The following is a 26,807-nucleotide window of genomic DNA, read 5'->3' as shown; positions in this document are numbered from 1 at the left end:
TACAAATATCGAATCCTAATTAAATTCTCGGATTATCCACTGCCCGCGTGGAAAGTGTTGTACGTCTAACTCTTTATAAAGTTTATCAACATGTACATCAAACGCTCAATCTCCGCGTGCACCCTTTCACGTCACGCGTGCAGATATTCCTAATCGTCGGGCTATCGATTAGGGGAACCCTTAAATTTTTATCCTGTATACGCTCCATGAGTGTTTTTCAGGGAATCCAATATTTTTCTAGTAAGATTGGATATTTCTACTTTCCATATATATCAAAATTGCCATACTTTTACTGGAAATAACCACCCGATAAATACTTTTCTGGGAACGTATCTTTAAAAAATGTCTCTAAATTTAAATTCTTTAATTCCAAAGTCTACACCGTTATATTTGTAGTTCTAGGAAATACAGATACAGCAAAACCCAAGAAGTGTACCGGATTTTACTTTCTATACTTAAATCCGGGTTAAGACACGACGTTGCAAGTAGTTCAGTATATGCACAGGAAATCCATTCTCCATCTACTTGTATAATGCACAATGAATGTGTACTATTTTTCACCGACAGGCCCAACTAGTACATGACTTATTGACTCTTTGTATAAGCAAAGAATCCACAATTAGAATATGCTTAGAATATAAGAGGCATTGCAATTTGTTTTCCTCCTTTATCGCAGGGCTTGACTACACCTACATTAACGATTATCAAATAAATTGCATGCAAAATTTAAGACAGACAATCGTTGAAATACTGTTAATGTATAGAATAAAGTAAAACGGGTTAAACGTCCTACTTTTCTGTACCCTCTATATGCTAATGAAGACGGACATATTGGGATTCGACGAAGAGTAGGCGGAAATACCGCTACCCGGGCAACGTTTTACTAACACGCTGCATGGCATATGTTAGACAGGTTGAGGCAGAAAAGTAGGACCGTAAAAACACTATATCATAAACCATTACGATTGGAACATCTCGATGTATTATTATAAATATATAGTTATATGACTTCCCGAATCAAATGTTCTAGAAACCGAAATATTATACTTTTCCACGACACCCGACCATTACCTATGTACTTGTTAGGATGTAACCAGCTGTACGGACAACGCCCGTCATAAGCTTCAACAGTTACTAGTATATAGTTCAGTTAACTCACAATAATATTCAAGGAAACTCTACCAACTTCTTTATATGTTAGAATATTTCAGGGGCGCAGGGAAGATTTTCGTTGCTTGCCATGCAATATATGCCCACAGTTTGCAATAGGGAAAATCAATAGGCCCATCCTCTCGCATTGAATTAGAAAAAAAAATATATTAAAAATTGTAGCGTTCATCGCACCAACAGGGTTTCAGCGAACGGAGATAACTTTGGAACGGATTATCACGGATCACAGAATATCGATAAGGCTCGTCCTCTCGTGAGGGGTATCCCCCCCTCCCCCAAGAAATATTTTTAAAACAAAACAGACTGCCAGAAATGCAGTGACAGTGTGGCAGCATTTCAGGCACTGATCGTCGAGATAAATATATCTAACCAGATACCACCAGTCGCCTGACCACTAGATTATCCGACCAGTGTGGAAATTGACATACGAACCTCGACGAAGCCATTTCATGAGCGCCAAAGTAGCGATCCCTACCGGAAATGCAGTCTGACAGTATTCAGAAACCGATTGTCGAGATAAATAGAGCTGACCAGATACCGGCTGCCGCCTGATCACTGGTTTATCCGACCAGAGAGGAAATTGTCAAACGAACGGACCTGCTAACCTCAACGAAGCCCTTTAGAAAATTTTGAAAAATAGACTGCCGCAAATGCAGTCTGACTGCCAGGCATCGAGATAAATAGAGCTGACCAGATACCAGAGTGTAAAGTGTCAAACGATCGAACGGAGTGAGTGAATCAAAGTGAATGAATATTTTCGCAACGATATTTTGAGAAATACGCTGCCGGAAATGCAGTTTTTCAGTATTTCAGACACTGGTCGTCACTAGCTTATCCGAACAGAGAGGGAGGTGTCAAACGAACGGATTGGGTGAATCAAAGTTAATGAATATTCTTGCCGCGTTGAACCAGTACCCAAAAACTTTGAGGATCATAAAAAGCACTTCTCGAGTGGTTTACGTGTTATTGCTTAATTATAGTAGGTTTACAGCAGGGTGGGTTCGGTAAGAAATCTCACTCAGACTCTACAACATGTAAGTAATGACTACATGTAAGTAGGAATGTGGGTTTTAATCATCGTAGAAGGTATTGGTTATCAAAACAGAACACAAATATTTTTTTTTTTTTAAATTATTGGTGGGGGGGGGGGCAAACAGAGGGCAGACCCCGCTTGCCCCCACCCCCCTGTGGCCGCCACTGACCCAATTCAGAAGGTTTTCGTCAAAAGGGTGTAACTCCTCTCATAACCCCAATCCTTCAAACTAATTTGAAAAAAAATCTGTTATAAAATATAACCTTTACCGCGTTCACAATTTTATCGGAAAATGGGACATATCCTCGTATTTTTTGATCATTATAATTTCATCTAAATCGGATTCTACATCATCATAGTTACGTCACTCCAAAACCATGTGAGAAGGAGCGGACATCCAGTTTCATTCCGGGCGTGAACTTCTTGGCCACGTGTTGTGCTTTTTTTCTTGGTAGAATTGCTTCTTGATAGATAAGACACTGTCGGTCAAGTTGTATGAGTTCTACTGTTTCCTTCTACTATTTTTTTTGTAGTTGACACTACTGCTGTTTTTCGTTGTTTGCCACGCTTTGGATTAAAATTGTGGAAGGTCCACAAACATAGTTCATATTTCACATTTTGCGTTAGAAGGCAGGGGGCATAATTCCAGAACGGACAGTCCGATGGGCACCAAAATCGAACTAACAGAAATGTTTTGATTCTTAACACATTATATTGTGGCCTCTAGATGGTTCACAAACTCACCTAACATCGTTTAATTCTTAACACACAATTTTTAAAATTTCATTTTAATCGGCCGAAAATTGTGTCCTCTAGAGGGTTTACAAACTTTATATATATTTCACATTTTGCATAAAAGGGCAAGGGGCATAACTCTAGAACGGAAGGTCTGATGCGCACCAAAATCGTACTCGTTCTATATCGTTTGATTCTTAACATAATATATTTCAAGTTTCATCTAAATCGGAAAATAATCCAGGACGTTACGGTCTGATACCCGCCAATATCGAAAGGAACCGAGATCTGTGGGATACAATAGAGTGTCGCACGACCAGGGGTCATAATCCATGAAGATACGGTCTGTTACATCCTAAAAAAAGGATATCGTTTGATTCTTAACATAATATATTTCAAGTTTCATCTAAATCGGAAAATAATCCAGGACGTTACGGTCTGATACCCGCCAATATCGAAAGGAACCGAGATCTGTGGGATACAATAGAGTGTCGCACGACCAGGGGTCATAATCCATGAAGATACGGTCTGTTACATCCTAAAAAAAGGAACTGGTATCTTTGGGATATAAACATAATATATTTAAAAATTCGTCAAAATCGAAAAAAAAATTGAGACCTGTGACACACGGACGGTCGCACGGGCAGGCGAAAACATGAGCGCATAATATATAGCTTAAAACTAAAGAAAAACCTAGAAGGCGTTTAAAAGTCGCAAAGTGGCTGAAGTAGAGCACCAATAAATCCGCAGTCACAAACAATATACATTCTTACATTATTTTTAATCCTTATAACAATTTTAGCACATATCATATTACATATATAAGAAATACGGAGTAACTGTATATCATTATATTTTAGTGCAGTTAGATTAAACGTTCAGATAAAAATAAATACAAGCCAACTGTGCCGAGACATCAGAGGGGGTAGACTTGTTTTGATAAGCTTGAAATATCTCAAACTTTAGGCGACAAGAAAAAAACAGTCTAAAAATAAGTAGAATTTTTGAGGTTGTACCAGAGAAGAATATTTTAAAAAGAGCTGTATGTATGGAATTGCGTGGGTTTAATGCGTTTTACGGTGGCTATTCTCATACACAACTAGCCAAGAAATAGAAATAAGGAGAGAAATAAAGTCAAAACAAAAAAAAAGAGAAGGAGAACAAGATTCTTTCCTGTCAAATGTTGCATAGAATGCTCTAAACCAAACAAGTTTGTAAATTAGGAAGAAAAAAAAAAAGGGAAAAAAGGATTGGTGTGGGTGCATTAAATAGGAAATTTAACTCCACTTGTTATATTGTAGTTCGCGATGTCATCGAAATGAAAGCATCTCAGATTCCCATAGTCCTGGATATATAAAGAAAATCGGGGCCCCAACTTTTGATGAGTTTTTCAATCGATTAAAGAGTATACAAACTTTGGTTAGAGGGGTACCTAAACCGAATTCGGATGCTAATATCTTTAACAAAGCGCCTTTTAAGTCTCTAATTGTCATCTGGTGGATTTTTACTCTCTTGCAAACTATGATATTGTGGAAGTTGGGCCTCAAAGGGATGATCAGCCCACAAATGGTCCAGTTCCGATCAGTATTTATTTGAAGCGACGGTGACTAAGTGAGTAAGACGCTGGCTCGTTAGCCTGGAGGTCGCGTGTTCGATATTGAATTGGCCGAGAAAGTTCATAGGGATTTTCCGACGTGGTTTCCCTTTTGACAGTGTTGCAGGACGGAGGGCCTGACAAGAGCAGTTGTCTAGTCATTTGGATGGGACGAAAAACCGAGGTCCTGTGTATACATTGCCGTGCACGTAAAATATCCCTTGGCAGTTCGAATTCGATATAAGAGTAGGCCATAGTGCCGCAGACCGAGCAAAATTTCCCTCATAGCACACTGTATGGCGTATGTCCATCTCCATTAGCATTATCCCGGTAGGAACAGAACAGTAGGACGTTAAACCTCATTTCATTTCGTTTATTTCCGATCATTATTTACAAATTTACGATGAAATGAACATTTGTCAACATTCTGCATATTCTTCAAACGATTTAAACGGGACACGGACAAAACAAGTCAGAATCATAAACAACCTTCGCTAAAATCTTTTAAGCCCATTGAATCGCATACTCCTCGCAGTGTTTCGTTTGATTAGAGCTAATACCACTCAACACTGCTGTAATGGAAGCAAATTTCTGTTCCAAATTATGACTGGTCAATATTCCGATTAACAACCAATAGCTAACTGCGTAACCATATCATTACGCTTTAAACAGAGCTCCAAATTGGACCAAATATGTTTACACATAGAAATATAATATACTGTATATATTTCTATGGTTTACATAACGTTACGTCATGACTCACGATTTTATTAGGCCCAATTAACCAGTGCATAGCAGAATATTGCAGAAAAACAAATTGCGTGACAAACGTGGCTATCAATACGGATACAATGTAAACGATACTGTTTGGAGACGAACACTACTTTCACCGTTTTTATACGCCCACATTTTCATGTGGACGTATATTGTCGTCGACCCTGTCCGTCCGTCCACAATTGTTTGTGAATAGTCTACAGGTCACAATTTTTATCCGATTTCAACGAAACTTGAAATATATAGGTCTATCTTCCTAAGATCTCAGTTCCTTTCGATATTGGCATATATCGGACCGTAACTTCATGGATTATGGCTCCTAATTGTACGAAAAATCGCGTTTTTAGCTTGTGAACCCTATAGAGGTCACAATTTTTATCTGATTTTGTTGAAATTTGAAATGTAAGTTTATAACCTAAAGATCTTTGTTCCTTTCGATATTCGCACATATCGTACCGTAACTTCCTGAATTATGGCCCCTGAGTGTACGAAAAATCACGTTTTTTTAGCTTGTCGACCCTGGTTGAGTTCGAATTTCGTGAAAATCGGACCAAACCTGCCGGACAAAATGGCCGCTCCTCGTGCGCAAATAGTGTAAACATCTGGTATATCAAAGTTGTGGGCCCTCTAGAGGTCACAATTTTTATCTGATATCTTTATACCCCAAAGATCCCAGTCCCTTTTGATATTTGCGCATTTCAGATCATAACCTTCTGGAGTATTGCCCCTGATTGTAGAAAAAATCGCATTTGTTTTTAGCTTGTTCTCTATCCATCTCGTGGAAGATGTGGGCGTATCCTGCCTGGCAGCCGCTGGTTAATTCCTTAAATCACTGTCCAAACTTTTAGGGAAGACCCCAGATTAAACGAAGGGATGTCATGTTGCTGTACTTGGGATAGATCTGATTGAACAGGAAGAATAGACACACTCCCTCAAAAGCTCAAGTATCGAAAGCCAATTCAGCAATGGCCAGAGAGGGATTTCTCGGGCCATTGCTTCAGGAATATGATTGAATCGAGGTCGGAAAATTGTGTACCGTTGATAATCTGATTTTGTTTTCTTAATTAAATTGTAAATAACGAATCTGAGTACTTAAATCGTGACAAATTAGATATTGTCCGAAACGAATGTAAATGTCAACAGCAGCTTTAAATTGTTCACAAGAAACTTACTTTTAATACACGTGCACATCTTTACTTTTCTGCACCAACCAGGCCATGGGCGTGACCAGGAATTTGAACAGAGAGGTCCGAGGTGGGGACAACGTCAGATTTGGTGTGATATCTGGCAGATTACCCGATAATTTTATCAAATCAGAAGCCCTGGCACAATATTTCTGCTCATTAAGGTGCATATAGGTATGTGGACGCTATTTCGATAAGTGTAAAAGAAAGAAATATGCTCTGGAAACGCGCCCACAGGCCATTCAAACGGGGAACACGCTCTGCAGCGTGCTATGAAATTTGGTCTACTATTGTTTATATTTCTTGTCAGACCTTTCTGTCCTTCATCGCCAGCACTGGCGATCGTCGAATTCGGGAATGAATAAAAAAAACAAACAAACAAAAAAAAAAACAACAACAAACCAACCAAAACAATCAAAAACAAAAACAAAGCTGCTTTCTACATTATGTCAAAATGAGAAGACAATAATATTATTTATATAGAAGATAATATGTGATGATGTATTTAGATGTTGGTATATAGTGACACATAATACATTTTCTCTACATAACGGAAATGATTATTTTGTGTTTCTTGAATAAGTTCACAAATGTAAATCATGAAAAAGATCTGTTAGAATTATTTTCAGTGGAAGAAAGTGTCACTCTTAAACCAAAAAGGGATATTTGTTGATTAAAGTAAATAAAATATAATTCAGGCAAAAAGTATCGTAATCAATAGTAAAAATACAAAATAATAATAAAAATAATGGTAGTAGTATTATCTTTATTCACTTGAGTGGCCACGGGCCTATGAAAATGTGTAGTAAGCTCTTATCAGGAGAAGAGTAGAAAACGATCGCGTATAACAGATTTCTTTTTATATCGTGCACGTTATGAGGAAGGGTCGGGTGAGAGAGAACGGGAGAGAAATGGGGTTCAACGCCCACTTGACAGAAACTATTTCATTTCGGGACTGACATTAGCTTGCTCGTAGGGGTCTTTAGCAATGGGAGAAACAATGTGATCTGTTTTTGATAATCGAGGCTACAATATTACGGATTGGGGGAAGTGTCATATAATTTTGAAATGTCATGAGATAGCCCGGGAACGTGGGCAGTTTCAATCAACTAATACGACGTGTCGTGATTCGCAGGTTAGACTGGCGACTTTATTCCTTGTCACGTACAAGGGTGGGATCAAAACCACGCCACTTGACTCAGTGACAAACCTTATGATCTAATGCCCTAATGCTCACCCGTTAGACGATTCGGCCACCTAACTCCCCAGGGGCAGTGGAAGCAAGGCGAACATATCAGAACAATATGCGCTCATATTATCGAACACAACACACAGGTAAAATTCAGATTATGTTGTGTGGGTTTTTAAGTTTGGGTTTTTTGAGGCAGCATATATACAAGTAGATTGTGGAATAAGCTATTTTTTTTCATTTGGTTTTTTTTTTGGTTTTTTTGTTATCAAAAATAAGATTTAGCCTATCATTCTGTGATAACAAATGACGGCAAACATACAGCTGGCAATCTTAGATAATGATAGGAATGGGATTGGTAAAGAAATGTTGGTATAGTCCTAAGATGTCTCCACCCAAAATATTCAAGCATAATTCCTGGTCTACTTATTTATATTATTCATTTCCGTTGTATATCTTACAGGTGTGACAGTAATGGAAATAAAATGAATGAGTTTATGCAAGTTGAGATAATATTGTATTAAATCATATATGATGACAGTCTTTTCAACCTCATAAGTTATAAGCTCCCAACAAGTTAGCGGTAGAGATTGTCTCATGCGAATAATATGTTGTTTATTTCATGTATCACTCTACATTTAAAATTTCATTTCCTAATTAGATAATATAAAGTTGTTGTAATCGGGCAATGACATACCTTGAAAATTTTACTTTTAAATCGAATACAGATCATATAATAACTGTAATAACAAATCTGACTGTCGACTATAAAATGTTCAGGCATCGAGCTCTGGCGAGGGCCGAGGTGAATATTTTGGATGTTTCAAGACTAATTCTCACTTGTCTGTACATAGAATCAAAATTACGAATGATTGTATTCTTGTGTTGCAGTTAAATCTTAAATCTATAATTCTTAAGTTAATGGAATCCCATTCAAACAGGAATCTTATATTCAGTATACTAAAGAATTAAATTTGTTGACAGAGAGGTCGAACCTAACTATAATATAGATATTATCATTCGGGGAACGGGTAATCCGGAGAAACACCCGAGGTTAGACAGGTGACTCTCTGTGCTGTACAGGAGGGAATCGAATGTAAGTTCAGTATGATATATCTGTTATCCCAATGATTCGCACATGTTTTCAGCAATGGAAGGAGAAACCCCAAAATTAGGCAGGCGACCCTACTCATTGTGCCGTACAGACACATTGCTTATGTTTAAGCGACGAGGATGTCTATTTATTTGGAGTTATTGCCTTTAATCAAAACCCTGTGAAGCAGTTCGACTGAAATTTTCAGCCTATTCTCCTTTCATTATCTATTTTTAACTATTATAGCAAGAACTGTCAGCTCTTTATCTAATCTTACCTAATGTCCCTTTAAGAATAAAAATTCTTAACAACCGAAGAGATGACTGCGACCAACAAGCAATTTTATGTAGTTCAATTAATAAAACAATAACAATCATGGCCCTTATTGTTTTCTATAGAGATGGACATTCATTAAGTTTGACTGCTATATGACGCTTTACAAGAACAACTTGATGAAAATAACCATGCATACAAAAAGTACAAAACAATCTATATATAGGTCTACATTCGACAATAAAAAATACGGATATCACATGTAGGCCTACAATTATGGCATTAGATACCGAAGTAAATCACACGAAATAAAGTTCGTAAGACAAAAACGTGTGTATTAAATTTGATAACAACTCATGTAGGCACAGTTTCTGTTATAGTCGGAAATAAAAATTACGCAATTAACATCCAATTCATCAAAATTTGGCTGACGTCAAATTTATCCATTTAAATTTGGCTGACGTCACAATCGTCTGTTTAAAGTTTGCCTGACGTTTTAATTGTTACCTGAAAGTATGAAACAAAATACATAAATAAATCATGGCTTTCTACAGACAAAAGGCGGGCTAGGCATATCTTTCTGGGATTATGAAAAACGTTGCAGGCTTTAGCTCGAAAGGGGATCTCTTCATTATTTATATTAAAGATACATAATGGGAGATTCGATAACGAGTTGGCAGTTCTCACTATAATAGTTAAAGATGGATTGCCAGGCAACGAAACATACGCCCACAGCAGCTAAATCGTCCGGTCAGTCAACAAGAGCTGTCGCATATTTTTAATTTTTTGGGTAATAAAACATTTATAATATACTAAAATCTGATTAAGAGCAACAACTCATGAAGTAATTATTAGAAAACCATTAGAATTTGTTTGTTTTTTTTATAAAGTTCTGACCCATGCTAACGTTTTGTATACAAAACTTTTAATATCATGGATTTAGCTGTTCAGTCATAAAAATTCATTGAAAATCAATATACTTGTTCGTCTCAAGATCTTAAACTTTGTGTATCAATCTGAAGTCAATCGGATGATAACTTTAGCCTTTAGAGCGTCACAAAGTGATCAAGGGCCATAACTTTGGCAGTAATTATCGGAAATAGTTGATAATCAATAGGATTCTTCGTCTCATGACCTTAAACATTGTGTATAAATTTAAGGTCAATCGGATATTAACTTTGGCCTCTAGAGCGTCCACAAGATTTCTTGAAGTGATCAAGGGCCATAACTCTGGCAGTAATTATCGGAAATCGTTGAAAATCAATAGGTTTCTTCGTCTCATGACCTTAAACACTGTGTATAAATTTAAAGTCAATCGGATATTAACTTTGGCCTCTAGAGCGTCCACAAGATTTTTCAAAGTGATCAAGGGCCATAACTCTGGCAGTAATTATCGGAAATCGCTGAAAAACAATAGGCTTCTTCGTCTCATAACCTCAAACATTGTGTATAAATTTAAAGTCAATCGGATATTAACTTTAGCCTCTAGAGCGTCCACAAGCAATTGTGGACGCCGGACCGACGGACGGACGGACGGGGGCGACGACAATATACGACCACATTTCAATGTGGGCGTATAAAAACTAGATAATGTAAAGGCAATTTGCTGAAAATTTCATTCAAATTCACCCACTATGAACCGAGAACTAAGCGATTGAAATTGCCCCCTAGCCTCGATCATCATTACTAAGGTCAGTACGGTAAACAGCATAGTCTCGATTATCCATTTAATCATTAAATCGTGAAGGAAAGTTATGCAGTAAATCGGCTCATAATCCACTAAAGATAGCAGGCTAGCGATGCCATCTAGAGTTGATTATGGTCTGGATAGGTTAATTAATGTCTAATTAATAATTTAGATAACATTTCAGGCCTAAAGAAAGACCTGCAATAGACAGATTTAGCTCTTGCATAATGCATGTTTAAATGTTTTAGCTGGCCAGCGAACAATCGCAGTATAACTCTAAAAAACCCTATAAGATCAGATCAGATCACTGGTTGGTTGTAGTCTTCACGGATAAAATGACCCCTTCACTTTAACAGTCGATGTGCTAAAGAGAAGGTCGCGCTATAAAGGGAGGTAAATCATTTATTGAAACGGATTTCTCCACAGACACTTTTCGACATATACATTGCCAACACGTTTATGACTTTAAATTAATTTAGCCAATTGTATTTCAATAAAATTTAACCTTACCGTCTTAGTTTCAGTGTAAGCATTAATGGAGTCCTCCCCTCTGAAAAATACGACCTCAATTAGTGGTCCTTTAAAATAAGATAAAGCAATTTGCCTTCTCAGAGGTAACATTTGTGACGATAACAAGCGTCTAGTCGTTCGAACGACCAAGGCACGTAAATACAGTTAAAATTAAATTGCTTCCCGGACAAAATTCTCCATCGTACCGTATAATGTAATTATGGAAAAAATTCGATGTTAGTGTACATTTCATACATTTTCATACTTGTCTATAGTCATGGAAAATTTTACTCACAATTCTCGACCAATACCAGATTCTTTGAATCCACCAAACGGAGTTTGTGACGTCAGGAAATTATACCAATTAACCCTTTAAAATAATAGCATCCCACAATAATTAATTTTCTATAAATAAATAAGAAAAACAATTAAAAAAAACAGTCCGATATTAACAATAAATAATAGACTCAGGTTGATAATTACCTTAACACAATGATAAAAGACATGAAAACCGGGATCCATCTACAGTTAACCGATGCGGAACCAAACCAAGTACCGAATCAAACCGCGACATCGGTTTCTACTTACGAGAAAGATTGAATTATAAATACCACGATCTGTGTCAATGACACCTTAAAAAACAAAGTCGATTAAAATGAATGTTAAATATAATGATTACATACCATACAGTACCAGCTTTAACTCTACTGGTAAACTGTAAAGCTTTATCTATACTTCCAGTTAATATTCCAGCCGCTAAACCATAGCATGATTCATTGGCCTTCTTTATTACCTCTTCCATTGTACTAAACTTCATTAGAGTTTGAACTGGTCCGAAAATCTAATAAACCAAGCAAAAAGCATACATCATATTTTCTCAGTTCTCTATCCGATATCAATGGCATGTTAGTGGACCCCCACATGCAACTAATGGGACTGGCCATAGTGTGATTTGCGTTTCTTTCAGTCAAATGTCATTCATAGATTGTATTGATGATTTCTTAAATTTAATTCAATTTTACCCATTGAGGTGAGTGGCTCTACCGTCAAGGTACGAGAATTCTTCATATTAACACGGAATGGCGATGAAATCACTGTCGAAAATGTAAATTGGACCACGGATGGAAGTTACGACAGGAGTCCTTTGTTGTCTCAATGAAATGAAATGGGGTTTAACGTCCTACTGTTCTGCTCCTAAACTGGGCTAATGAAGACGGGCATACGCCATACTGTGTGCTATGAGGAAAATTTTGTCCGGGCAGCGGCGCTACGGCCTACTCTTATATCGAATTCCAACTGCCAATGGATCTTTTACGTGCACTCCAATGTGTACACGGGACCTCGGTTTTTCGTCCCATCCGAACGACCAGACAGCTGTCCTTGTCAGGCCCTCCGTCCGGTATCACTGACAAGGGGGAAACCACGCCGGAAAATCTGGATGAACTTTCTCGGCCAATGCAGGGATCGAACACCCGACCTCCAGGCTAGCGAGCCAGCGTCTTACCCACTTAGCCATGTGACCCCCTTGTCTCAATGAACTACGGTAATATTATGTCTTTAGAGTATGTCCAAATATTTTCTTCAATTAATCTTTGACCATTGGTCGAAACTATTCGTTCATGGGTTATTACTAGCTGAGGTGGGACTATTTGAAAACCTAGCTTACATTATGATGACGCATGTACAAATCTTTCAGATGACTGGAGATGTAACCAGAAGTGAAATCATTGAATGCCAGGCAAACACACGTTGCTCGTATCCTAAGGAAAAGTTGTTAGAATTTTTATGTTTGTGAAATAACGGCGATATCAAATTGTTTCTCTTAACTTAAAATTATTATAAACCAGAAAACCTACACTTTGTAAACGTCCCTGTCAGATAAATGAGAGTTATCAAGGGCAGCGATTCTATAAGATGTAATTGTTAAAAAAAAATCGCGTAAATTTGACATGTTTCTACGTATCGATAATTTACACTATGCATAACAATTTCGAATGATTGTTTTTGCCAATAGAGCGTTCTCAAGACCCTATTAAGCGGCCAAGAACAATACCAATAGCTTATACAAAATACAAATAGATCGGATGTTAAATGTTGTGCAACAAACCGTGGATGCATTGACAGACAGTGAAGATAAGATACAGCTATGTTACAATATAACGTACTTCTTCTCGACATATCCGCATATTTTCTGTAACATTAGAGAATACTGTAGGTTCTATAAAATATCCAGTAGTTCCATGTCTTTTTCCACCACATTCTAATACGGCACCTTCTTCTTTACCACTTTCTACCAGATTTAAAATTTTATCAAACTGAACTGAATCGATCTAGAAACAACAAATACAATAACGTGCTCAGTTTTGTGGACTAAAGGACAAAGGTATGGGGTTCCCTGGGTAAATATAAGGTTTTATTTCACCGAGCTCGTAAGGTGGATGTGGTCCATGTTCATGGGTCGCTGAACCGAGTCCTAAATTCCCCAAAGCTGTGTTTAACAAGCAACGGCTGATTAATAAAGACCCAACCAGAATCTTTAACGATAAAATTTTAAAATTTTCAATATCTGTCAACATCACTTCAAAATGTATCTCTGGAAATTGTTCAATTGTATAACTACCTGTGGCCCCATTTCTACGTCATCATTAAATGGGTCACCAACAGTCCTATTTCTTGCTCTCTCCACTGTCTTCTTAACAAATTCATCATAAATAGCTTCATGAACATAGGTTCTCGAACCAGCAGCACAACACTGACCAGCAGCAAAATAAACAGCTTCGTGTGCTATCTCTACTGCTTTATCAACTGAAAGGAATCATCAAAGACAGGATGTCAGCCATAACTCTGGCAGCCAGCAATTATCGGAAATCACTGAAAATCAATAGGCGTCTTGGTCTCTTGACCATAAACAATGTGTATAATTTCAAATCGGACATCGCTGAAAATCAACAGGATTCTTCTTCTCATGACCATAAACAATGCGTATCAGTTTTAAGTCAATCGGCATCCCAAACTTAGGCTGCCTATCTACAGCTAGCTCCGGCTGAGAATAGGCCCTAAGCTAATTAACCGACATTTAAATTCCTACATCGACGATTTTAGTCGAAAACACTGAGTATGCTTTTAGAAAATTTTAAAAGTATTTATTTCTCTTCTATTGTCATATTGAATGAAATTAAATATGTTTATTTAGCCGCTGTGTGTATGAAAGATGTCAAACTAATCAAAGCCGAATCACAAAATAGTCCTCTAATTATTCAATATGGCGGCGCCCATGAAACATAATTTCACAGAGGCGGTTTTGTTTGCGAAAATAAATTTAGGAGTATCTAACCTTGTTTTGAAAGATAAACAGATTGAAAATCTAAAGACAGTTTACAATGGTAAAGAGTTTATTGCAATATTACCCATAGCACATATTATATATCGCTTTTACGTTAGTGTCAGCAACATGCCATGTTTACATAAAACACACGTGCGTGGGTTATTTTTACTTTGTTGTCTAAACAAAGCGGTGTCGAATCGATAAGTCCCGCTCCAAAATGATCACATGATCGTTTTAAATGGCGGATAATCAGTGCAGTGTCACATTCTGGGAAGTATGACGTAGATGGGTCGCTGCGTGCAGTATGGTCAATCGGTTATTAACTTTAGCCTTTCTCGCAATTCAATATACTAATATTCTCAGACTAAACAGAACTGGTTATTCGGCGAATCTTCAAGTAAATACGATAGTTGTCCTTTACTTGAAAGTCTTCACTCTGTGCAATAGTCCCTGGGACTTTTTATAATCCGTATTTGATGATCGAGGCTACAATATTACGGATTGGGGGAAGGGTATATAATTTTGAAATGTCAGGAGATAGCCCGGGCAATTTGAATCAACAAATACGACGTGTCGTGATTCGCAGAAATACAATCTTGAAGATCATGGCAGTATAGAGGCTAGTTATTCCTCTCTAGGCAACACACATTTATTTCAAAATTCTATTAAATAGCTCAAACTGACAAGTAAGATAATTGTAAATTTGAGACCGGATCAAAATAAACCAATCTCTATGGATTCTTAAACAAATCATAATATATAAGTATTGATATGAACTTACTATCTTCAACATCATCAAATACAACTATCGGGCTTTTACCACCCAATTCTAATGTTACACGTTTCATTGTTTCCGCTGCCGTCTTCATTATTAATTTTCCTGTCTGTAAACAGATATTCTAAAATACTATACATGATTAACATTATTAAGAATGCTTCACTAGTAGAAAAGTAGTGATAAATTATCACAATGTGAAATGAAACAACAAGATGCATCTACAAGAGCAATGTCGATAAGCCCCACCAACATTCTTTCTAATACAACCGCACATTATCTAGGAACGGGGTGGGGTGGGGTGGGGTGGGGTGCGGGTAAACGTGCGAGTTTCGATGAAACCAAGGAGGATGCCATTATTAAGTTGGTAGATAATTGATAAAAAACAGATATGGAACCAGATACTCGCTGTTAAACTCGATATTAAAAAGGACGTCATTACTTCCAACAAGAACATATATTTCTTATTGATATGCTATCATACTGAAATCGAAGCGTTGGTCTACTTAAAGTAAAGCATTTATACGAGCTTTAGCTGAACTCCCCGAAAAGTCTTTACAAGTTATATAATGAGTATTGAAACTCGAACGGTTATATTCCACTAGCGGACTGGACAAGTTCAGAGCTTCATATAGTTACTTCATATAATTACTTTATAGTGGTTTCTGAAATCCCCCCCCCCCTTTCACACACATAATTAACGTGTTATATTCACTAAAATTTTATAATGTACTTAATAAAACCTGAAGACACTAGAGAAATAGCAGACAGATAGCTTATGATTTGATGTACATCAGAATGAAGTAAAAGTGGTTGAATTTTTTAACTGGGGGTATTTGTTTGTTTATTTATTTTTGTGCCGTAAACATAGAAGTACTTGTACTTTATCTACTTTAATGTACATGTATGTTTTAGCCTTTGATATACAGGTTGTAGTAAATCGACAGAATTCCATACCTCTGTAGACCCAGTAAACGCAATCTTATTGATATCTGGATGATTTGTAATGGCTGCACCAGCAGTTGGACCATAACCTGGTATTACATTTACTACACCTGGTGGAAATCCAGCCTGAAAAATAAATAACATATTCACTGGTAATAAAATGTCACCAGTCCACTTATTCAGGTTTCTGATCGAATGTTATTAATATTAAACAAAAACAGCGTGGGGATGTAAACACAGGTTCACAAATAGAGGTGGGTGTCACGGGGTATTCTTTCTTGAACGCCATAATAGACGACGTGTCATTTATTCGGAAGTTCAAGTAGCAAAATATATTCGCTGTACTGCAGTGGTGTTTAAGGTCCACTCCACAAAAAATATGTCATTAGGGGGCGAACATATAGTTAAACTTGTTTTCTATAATTCGAATGCTTGCAGGGTCTTCAGCAGAGAAAACCCCTTAAAACAGCCCCTTGGTAAACCTCATTTTCAAAAAGGGAGCCACGGTGGTTCACTAAGTAATGCGTACCAATAAGGGGGTCCCAATTAAGTTTTGATTGAGAAAGTTCCTCTGGATTTTTCTGCCTCGTTGCCATTACTTGTAAGTGGTGCAGGACAGAGTGCCTGACAAGATAAATAATTCACCCAGTCGTTTGACTGACCGGAAGTCGCATGTATATGCTGGCGTGCAGACAAGAATAGGTCGAAACGCTGCTGTACGAGCAAAGTTTCTTTCAGAGCACATTGCATGGTATAGGCCTGGCTTCATCAGCCCATTTATGGAGATAAATTTGACTTTAGGTTAAGCCCCATTTCAGTTCATTTCCTTACATATCCTCCAATAACAACAATTACATGTGGTGGACGTTTATTAAGTATTAAATATTTGTTGTCATCCCCATGTTGTAGTGTATATCACTTTTTACTACAATATTTAACAGTGTGTGCCAAAAGACTTGCATTATTTTAAGGACAGGCCAGATTGGCCGATTCTAGATTTTCGACGAATCACAGTCTAGTTTCCCCAAGTGGTTTCTATTAATGTGGTTAGATCAAACCAGATGTTACAGTTGATAATTATGTTATGATCATTGGATTAAAGCACCCCAAAGTTATCCGATTTTCCAAAGTTCATAATAATCAGTCAAATTATGTTAGATATATAGTATTTATATACCTCTTTTATCAGTGAAGCTATATAAAGTGCATTGAGAGGTGTCTGTTCCGCTGGTTTTAGAACTACAACATTTCCACACGCTAAAGCTGGTCCAATCTTCCACATCATCATTGGCATTGGAAAATTCCACTGAAAAGTAAATACGATTCTATAAACCCATACGCCCATAGAAGTTGATTTGTTTGATTTATCCTACTCTTGGGCTAAACACTCAAAAGATTGAAAAATCAACAAATGTATTTTTATTGCTAAAAGCCAAAATGTAAACATGGTCACATCTATTTTTCGTTTGGTCTTTATGGTTCTGATTTGAGAGAGAGAGAGAGAGAGAGAGAGAGAGAGATAGGTTATAGTCAATCGACTCTACTCCTTGTCGGGTATGAGTGCGAGATCGCAACAACCCGTTAGATCATTCATACTTCTTTACACTTTTCAAACCACTTGTATCCTATATAATTACTTACTGGTATAATCTGACCACATATTCCTACTGGTTCACGTCTGGTATAACAAAAGAAATTACCATCTGTAATATAAACGATAACCCCTAATCGCATCAACTCTTTATATAATATGCATAATTCATAAACATGTCAGTTACCATCGGTTTCTTTAAATTGTTTATTCATAAAGGCGAGTGTAAGACTTGGTTAAACTTGGCGTTTATAACACAAAATATACGGATGAAAAAAGACAGAAAATGGGTTTAATTATAATTGGTTGAAACTTGGTGTTTAGAAGACAAAATAATTGTTTAAATATAAGCTTGAAAAAAGAGAGAAAATGGGGTTTATTTCGGGGCTAACACATGGTTCAATTTCAATAATTCGCTTGCGCGTCGAAGGGGGGGGGGGGGAGGGCGACTTTAGCTGTGGGAGAAAACAGATAGACCCGGGGAAAAACCAACATGGTGGACAGACTCCTTGTCACCTACAAGTGTGGGCTCGAACCCTCTCCACTTGATAAAAAGCTAAAGCGCTGAACGGACATTGTACGGACAAGATGTAATCTTCCAAACATGCATAATATGACGTCTGTAAGTAGAGTATAATAGGTAACCGTAAACGGTAGAGTCTGTTAGGTAGTGTATAATTGGCAACTGTGCACTCACAGTTGCGTATCCACTAAATGACAGTCAGCTATTGACATTTATGGATGACAAAACGGCTCAAATTTATCATGTTAGCTGCATCATCCTGGGGACATGTGAAAATGTCAAGCATTGGCAAAAAATGTTGGATTTGACGATAAAATCGTAAATGCAGGATGGTGTGGTTAAAATAAAATCTAACCCGTTTCGTCTTCCATAGAAATCCGACGACCTGTACAAGGTCAGCTTTACTTGGTAATTTAGGCTGCATTGCCGTGGTTAATAAAACCATAACCATATTGTATTTTACCTATTGGTATTGTTTTGCCCTGTATTTTGTCACACCAACCAGCATAATATCTTAAAACACCACTACTACCAAATAAATCCACATATACAGATTCTTTAAATATTTTACCATTATCAAACGTCTCTAAACTCTACAATAAAATTGATTATACAATCAAAGCATTCATTGTCCGTTAATATAAATGGAAAATAGTTAACTGATATCGATTACCGATATTACATATTAACGCCATTAACGGAATCGTTATCCATAAATAGTGTTTTTTGGGCTTTTTTATGATCCATTTACTAAATGGCATTCAAAGAATATATTAACACCAACTTTACTGTAAATGTTTGACTCATGCCCCGTGTTCCTCTTCACAAACGGAATAATAAATAATATGGTTATCTATATATTATTATGGTAATATACTTTGGACAGTTGATTACACTTGCTATCTATATACACATATAACTATAAAATACATGGAAAGAGCCACGGTGGCTCTGTAAGTAAGGCTTGGTTCGCTCACATAGAGGCACGGGGTTCGATCCCGTCGGGGTTTCCACCCTTGTGAGTGGTGCAGGACGGAAGGCCTGGCAAGGAACCGTGAGTCGTTTCAATGGGACACAAAATCGAGGTAGTGTGTATACGATAGCGTGCACTTTAAAGAACCCTTGGCAAATGGAATTCAATGAAGAATAGGTCGTAGCAACATTGTCCTGGCATAATTTCATTAGTCCGGACTGTGTAGAAAAGTAGGATGTTAAACCCTCATTTTATTTGCAATAGGGCCTATGGAAGTGTGATATTAGCCTCCAATGTGAATTACTCATTTGCGTACTGTGATATCCCTGTTTTTGTATAGGTATTTATATAAACTCTCAGTGGATTCAAAATAAAATGACAAACGACTAATGACGTAAGTGAATGACTTACCGATAAATAAACTGCGTCTCTGTCTATCAAATCGGCCAATTTTAGCAGAAGTCGACCACGGCCACTGGCATCCATTTGTTGCCATGGTGACCCAAATTCGAACGCTGCTTTGGCTGCATTCACTGCTTTATCAACATCCGCCTTTAATTTAAAAATGTGATGCTTTTTATGGACGTGCAATTAAAAACTGATGCGTTAGCCTCGAGAAAACTATGACTTGCCACCTCGGCGGCAAAGTAATCGGTAATTTGGATGGATCTAGTCACATATTCCTTCGTATTATTATGCAAATAACTAGTTAACTTTAATGTCGAATGACCACCCAAAGTGTAGCAATACCCAGGGAACTCTTCTGACATATTTTAAGTGGATCAAGTGTTGTACATACATGTATATATTATAACATATTATTATAATATTAATAATAATTATTATTTATGTATATAATTATTATTATGTTTTCATGATGTGTTTTAAAATTACATCTGTTATCAGTAATAAAGTAAATGTCTATAACACTGTGTCTGTTTTACTTTGAAATTGCCTCAAGCATGCTCACTCAGTAATGAGACCAACTCACTATTAAGACCATATCTAGACAGCATCACAGGTGGTCTTAATAGAGGGATTTCACTGTATTTATATTGTGACGTTGCTAGCCAAAAAAATACGCCCACCAGTAGTTTCGTAAAAGGGTGACACGGGCAATATGTTCTTATGTTTGTCAAAATTTAATGAGCAGTAATTCCACCTCCAAATTGTGATTACATCACTACATAAACCAGCCTGTTATCGCAATTGCTACTCCTTATAACTAGTCTAACAAGCCCAGCAAATTTGAAAAAAAAAAAATTTAATATCGGTTGATATCGAACGAAACATACGCCTACAACATCTAATTCGTCCTATCAGTCCATAAAATTTGTCATATTTGTATTCTTTTGTGGGTAATCAGAACACTTATCCTTAGACTTCAAGTCAATAGGATGATAACTAGGAAAGTAATTATAGGAAATCAATAGGAGTTGCGTGTATAAAAACACTGTGTATAAAGTGCACTTTATCGGATAAGCTAATGACTCAACATACAATCGATGTTCGACTCTGAATTTCGATGGGTTGCTCGTTATGACCCATGTAGCGGTTACAAGTATCCGTGACAATGGAAATAGCTTTGTGACTTACGATTTTCTCTTGCGAAAAGTCGACAAATCTTGGCAAGTAGCAAAAATTTCATTTATTTTTTTTCTGTTACACCAGAACTTAAGGATGCGTCCGTCATTTGCATTTTCGCTAAAACATAAAATTTCTCACAGCTTAATCCACGCTAAATATGTACTGGGGTTGATTATGTAACATTTAATTTAGAAAACGAATTCAAAATATCAACGCTTGATAATCCCCCGGCTTGGATTCAATCTGATTTACACCTGGCCCAACAGGTACATCCGCTACCAATGCGAGCCTAGCATACATAAATCGATGAAATTTCAATTCATCATAACTTTATTCAATGGCTGGGATAGCAGGAAAACGCGCTTCCAATTTTTCTCAAGGGGCGTGGGGGGGCCTACACGGTACGCCCCGCTCCTTCGCCTCTCGCAGACGACCGACATCGCCATCTGCAACACGAATTGTTTTCGGGCATTTCAGGTTCTGCCCCGCCCCCAACATTCATCGAGCCCGTACGCCTATGCATCACGGGACCATTTTATGTATATTTGTTTCTGATATTTCTAGATTTATATGGTTATTAAAAAATTCAAAAGCCAAGTCATAATCCAAATGTATAAATAATGAATTACACCAACCATATATGCAGTGGCGGCGTCAGCCGCCGGTGGTTGGAGGGGCAAAGCTGGGGCAAAGTCCAAGGTTAAGGGGGCAAAGGCACGCGCTTCAACTACGGGTAGGGGGGCCTTCCCCAGAAATATTAGAAAAACAGGCTGCCGGAAATGTAGCCTGGTAGTATTTCAGGCACTAATCGTTGAGATAAAGTGTCAAACGACCGAACCTCAACGAAGCCCACTCACGAGCGCCAAAGTAGGGAATCCTTACGGGGGTATGGGGGACCTCCACAGAAAATTTTGAAAAATAGACTGTCGGAAATGCTGTCTGACAGTATTTAGGCACCGATTGTCGAGATAAATAGAGCTGATCAGATACCATCTGTCGTCTGATCACTAGTCTATCCGACCCCAGAGAGGAAAGTGTCAAATGAACGGACTTGCGAACCTCAACGAAGCCCACGAAAATTTGAAAAGTAGACTGCCGGAATTGCAGTCTGGCAGTATTTCAGGCACTGATCGTCGAGATAAATAGAGCTTACCAGATACCGCCTGTCGCCAAATCACTAGTTTATCCGACCAGAGCGGAAAATGTCAAATGGACGGAGTGAGTGAATCAAAGTGACTGAATATTTTCGCCACGATATTTTGTGAAATAGACTGCCGGAAATGCAGCCGGGCAGTATTTCAGAAATAGAGCTGACCAGATATGTTCGTCGCCAAATCACCAGCTTATCCGAACAGAGAGGGAAATGTCAAACGAACGGAGTGAAGGCATATTCTCGCCGCTTTGAACCTATATACCCCAAAACTTTGATGATCGTAAAAAACACTTCTCAAATAGTTCACGTGTTATTGTTTATAGTAGGTTTACAGCAGGATGGGCTTGGTAAGAAATCACTCAGACTCTACAACATGCAAGTCTATGACTGAGTGGGGATGTGGGATTTAATCACCGTAGAAGGTATTGATTACCGAAACGTATCACAAGTATTTTTTTTTATTTTCCAAAATTATTGGGGGGGGGGGGGGGCAAAAAGAGGGCAGACCAGATTAAATTTTATGGGGGGGGGGGAATCCCCCCCCCCCCTTGACTCCCACCCCCCCCTTGACGCCGCCACTGCATATATTTATCGTTGATGTTATACATACGTATACAATTTCACACACCGTCTTCTTTATATTATATATTGTTATTAACATACTTATTCAACAAGGGAGTTACTCAAATATCTATTTTATTTTTACACATGTGACGGCGTTCAGTAGAAAAAACGGTCTGACTATTCATTTCATTCGTGCAAACCAGTGAGGTGTTACGATAGAAATAGAAGATGTTAATACAACCATCTTAATGCTAGGTACCCATATCACGATTCGCGCCAGGTAAACGCGTCTGCGGCCGTCAAATTGCCCAAATTTCCTTTGGGTAGGGTGGGGGATGGGGGTCCTACACGGTAAGCTCCGCTCCGTCGCCTCTCTCGCAGACGTCTGGCACCGCCGTCTGCAACCCGAAATATTTTCGGGCCTTTTGGGTTCTGCCCCCCGCCCCCGCCAAACTTCATCGAGTCCGTACGCCTGTGCTGTGATAGGCAAATGCATTCCCTTCGTTCTCTTTCAATCGATGATCTTATCTTAATTATTTCAATGAAAGCCCAAAGCTAAATTAGTAAAAAAATCGAACGACGAGAAAGATACAGCTGACAGCAATGTACTCCCACATAATACTCTAACCTCCCATTTCCAGAAATAATACAGAGAGAAATGTAAATCTCCTTCATAAATACACATTCACAATCTTACCTTATCTCCTTCAGACACGTCTGCTATTTTCTGTTCGGTTGATGGATTATAAACTGGGAAGGTTTTACCACCGACAGCATCAACAAACTCATTATTTATAAACAACTAAAGGAAAACAAAATACATGTATTAAAAATTGTAACCGTGTATACAGTGACCATCCGGGTTATCATCCTATGGATTACCAAATTTAACAATATTATTAATGATTTGTGAAACATAAAGTTGATTTTCTTCATGAAATGTTGATACTGTCATTGAGTCAACTGGCGTGGTTTCGATTCCCCCGTTGTACGTGACAAGGAGTAGGGTCGCCTGTCCAACCTCCTGGGGTTTCTCCGTGTCCTTCGGTTATGTCGAGTGGACATTAAATCCCAGCTCTCTCTCTCTCTCTCTCTCTCTCTCTCTCTCTCTCATATAAAGGAACATTATCGCGATAAATATATGGACACCCTCTCTCTCTCTCTCTCTGTCTCTCTCTCTTACGCCGTCTCTCTCCCTTTCCCTATTTCCCCGTTTAGCATGGCCATTTTTGTTGACTTTTTGGTGTAGAATCGAAAAGAAATGGGTTTGAAAATACTTTTTTGACCAGGTTTTGGTGAATATTCATTATTTGGAGGCGGAGGGGTACGAGAGTTGAGAGGTTGGTTAGGTTAAAATGTGGGGCAGAAAATTGCATGTTTAGTGATCTTTACTTCCAGTTTGTGTATTTCAAGTTTTCCACGGTGAACCCCACACGTGCTTTTGCGCTTGAGGTGGCCACATGTTGCCCCAACTGTGGTAGAAAGCGTTCTACCCAATGAAAATTTTGGGAAAAGTTAGAGCCGGTCTAAGAGACGAGAATTAACATTAAGTCAATGGGGAAATCATTAGTGATCTGTATCCATATGGGTTTTTATTGGCGCTATGAATATGTTTGCTAACTTCATTTTGAATGCGGGTGCTGCAATTCCGCTCGGTTTCCTTTAAAAGAAATAAAATGTTATCAAATTGTACTTGCCTGTGTATATTTGATCTCTGGCTGTCTTATTGGTGGAAATGGTGCAGGTGGAAGGGCCATTCTGTTAGCACACAACAGCTGACAGCAGAAGTCTAACACGCAATAAGAAATAAAATATTGACAATGTCGGTCCTAATCACGTGACTAAATCTACTCATTTATAACCCACCGTGATCAAGCAAAATCCATAGGCCTACCAGTCGTGATATCGGATTTTTAACGAGACACAGTGACACGACTATAGTTCATTGAGGAACGGTGTCTGACCGAACTATGTCCTCTCGCCGTTCCTGTCCGTCTGTATTCAAATGCAATATGAAAATAACGCTTTACCCCACTTCGGTTCTAACTCTAAGGATATTTTGGAATCCTTAGCTAGACTACCGTCTATTTTTCACCGTGATTCTTCTTTGTTCGCCAAAAGGAACCATTTCTCGCCACATCTGACACAAATTTATAATAATCCAACACTATTTTATATTGGTAATAGGCGCATTATAAATAAATTATTATTAGTTATTTATGGGGCGCCGTTTGTAAATTAATTATTTAGCTTTTTATATAGCAAAAAACACTAGATTTAATTTAAATTTATATATATATTTAAATCTCGACTTTTGTGCACATTTTTCACTTTTAATATTTAAACTAAAAATACAACAAAAACTCAATATTTAACATAATATATATAAATATTTCTTGATTTGTCTCTATTTTCATATTTAACATTTAGCATTGAATATTAAGACCAAAACAAGAGATTTGATGATATATAAATATTTAGCTAAATATTTAGTTAAATTTTTAAACATTTAGTTAAATATATATTTAGTTAAATGTTAAAATATTTAGTTAAACATTTATATATTTAGTTAAACATTTATATATTTAGCTAAATAATATATATTTAGCTAAATAATATATATTTAGCTAAATAATATATATTTAGCTAAATAATATATATTTAGCTAAATAATATAATAATTGCTAGTAGGCCTATTGTGCCAAGGCTCACGTGTCGGGTACACGTCATCATTTTATGCGCAGTTTTTTGTGTCGCTTACGATAATAGAAATATTGGCGGGACCACAAATATATATTTAGTTAAATATTTCTACATTTAGCTAAACATATATATTTAGCATGATATTTATATATTTAGTTAACTGTTTATATATTTAACTAAATATATATATTTAGTTAAATGTTTATATATTTAGTTAAATGTTTATATATTTAGTTAAATGTTTATATATTTAGTTAAATGTTTATATATTTAACTAAATATATATATTTAGCTAAATGTTTATATATTTAGCTAAATGTTTATATATTTAGCTAAATGTTTATATATTTAGCTTAAATATTTAACTTTAGATTTTTCAATGATTTAGCATTTATACCTACGAAAAACAGCACTCTTAGCTATATATTTAACTAAGCGATGTGAAATCAAGATATAACATTTAAAGTTTTTCATAGACCAAAAACTCGACTTTTAGCTACAATATTTTTTGATATTTACATATATGCCATTTTTGTTCTAATATTTATCTAAATATATATATTCGGCGTTAAATCTAATGTTTTTTGCTATAAAAAAATTAAATAATTATTTTACAAACGGCGCCCCATAGTTATTAGGCTATTATAATATTACAAATTTAGAGGTGGGGTAAAGCGTTATTTTCACGTAGCAGCTTAACAGAGACGGACAGGAACCATGAAGGCACATAGTTCGATCAGACACCGTTCCTAAGAGAAGAATTAATGCGACTACAGGTCGCAGTAATTATCAACTGACTTCCCTGAAACTTACAACTATGATAGCATTAATGATAAATCAAAGATGGCAACATTTCGGTCAATTCTGGTCAGCGGTTTTGGAGATATCAGGTAACCACATATTTTATGTGTCACGACTGCAGACCGCAACAAATTTAACCGATTCCCACGAAACTTGCAGAATATGATAACATTAATAATAGGTAACTTCCGGTCAGCGGTCCGGAGGCATCAGGCCACCACACATTTCATGTGGCATGGCTCATTAAAAACTATAGCCTATATCGCGCTCACAAGGTTTTCGGAACGGGGGTGGGGGGTGGGGCATCCTCTCATGACCCCAATAATTCACACCAGATTTGAAACACATCTATGGAAAACTGTATAGCCCCCATTGCTTTCACATGGAGCAGGGTTGGGAGGCCGATTGGTCTATAACGTGCGATTTAGATTATAAGGGCTGTCATTGAGTCAAGTGGTCTGGTTTCGATTCTCTGCTTGTACGTGACAAGGAATAGGGTCGCCCGTCCAGCCACGTGGGTTTTCTCTGGGTCCTCCGGTTTCCGCCCTCTGCTAAAGACCAGTACGCGCAAGCGAATTATTGGAATAAAATAGAACCATATGTTAGTCCTGAAAAGACCTAGTTT

At 37.3% G+C, this 26,807-nt stretch overlaps 1 protein-coding gene across 2 annotated transcripts; it reads right to left on the bottom strand.

Annotated features, from left to right (window-relative positions):
- Positions 1 to 7,239: 7,239 nt before the first annotated feature.
- LOC126819628 (aldehyde dehydrogenase 1A1) lies at positions 7,240 to 24,569 on the bottom strand. Of its 2 annotated transcripts, XM_050547761.2 has the most exons (14): positions 24,376 to 24,544; positions 23,376 to 23,480; positions 19,786 to 19,926; positions 18,865 to 18,994; positions 17,929 to 17,990; positions 17,465 to 17,593; positions 16,300 to 16,413; positions 15,349 to 15,451; positions 13,863 to 14,047; positions 13,408 to 13,572; positions 11,926 to 12,083; positions 11,538 to 11,612; positions 11,243 to 11,282; positions 7,240 to 9,552 (listed from the first exon to the last, which is right to left on the bottom strand). In XM_050547761.2, exons 1-14 carry the CDS (start codon positions 24,433 to 24,435, stop codon positions 9,523 to 9,525), a joined length of 1,497 nt encoding a protein of 498 aa, XP_050403718.1. In that variant the 5' UTR covers positions 24,436 to 24,544; the 3' UTR covers positions 7,240 to 9,522. The 2 variants fall into 2 exon arrangements, with proteins under 2 accessions (XP_050403718.1, XP_050403719.1); XM_050547762.2 differs by lacking the exon at positions 11,538 to 11,612 and having other exon boundaries at positions 24,376 to 24,569.
- Between the last annotated feature and the right edge of the window lie 2,238 nt (positions 24,570 to 26,807).

This window comes from Patella vulgata, chromosome 4 (assembly GCF_932274485.2).
Source record: "Patella vulgata chromosome 4, xgPatVulg1.2, whole genome shotgun sequence".
NCBI classification, from domain to species: domain Eukaryota; kingdom Metazoa; phylum Mollusca; class Gastropoda; family Patellidae; genus Patella; species Patella vulgata.
Note: the sequence above shows the minus strand (reverse complement) of the source record. Positions and strands in the feature narration are given on the sequence as shown.

Excerpts from the sequence above, each read along its gene's own strand:
- LOC126819628 (XM_050547761.2), bottom strand. The coding sequence starts at position 24,435 with ATGGCCCTTCCACCTGCACCATTTCCACCAATAAGACAGCCAGAGATC. Across the intron at positions 23,481-24,375 it reads CAGAGATCAAATATACACAG|TTGTTTATAAATAATGAGTT; the intron begins GCAAGTACAATT and ends GTTTTCCTTTAG. Across the intron at positions 18,995-19,785 it reads GAGACGCAGTTTATTTATCG|AGTTTAGAGACGTTTGATAA; the intron begins GTAAGTCATTCA and ends ATTTTATTGTAG.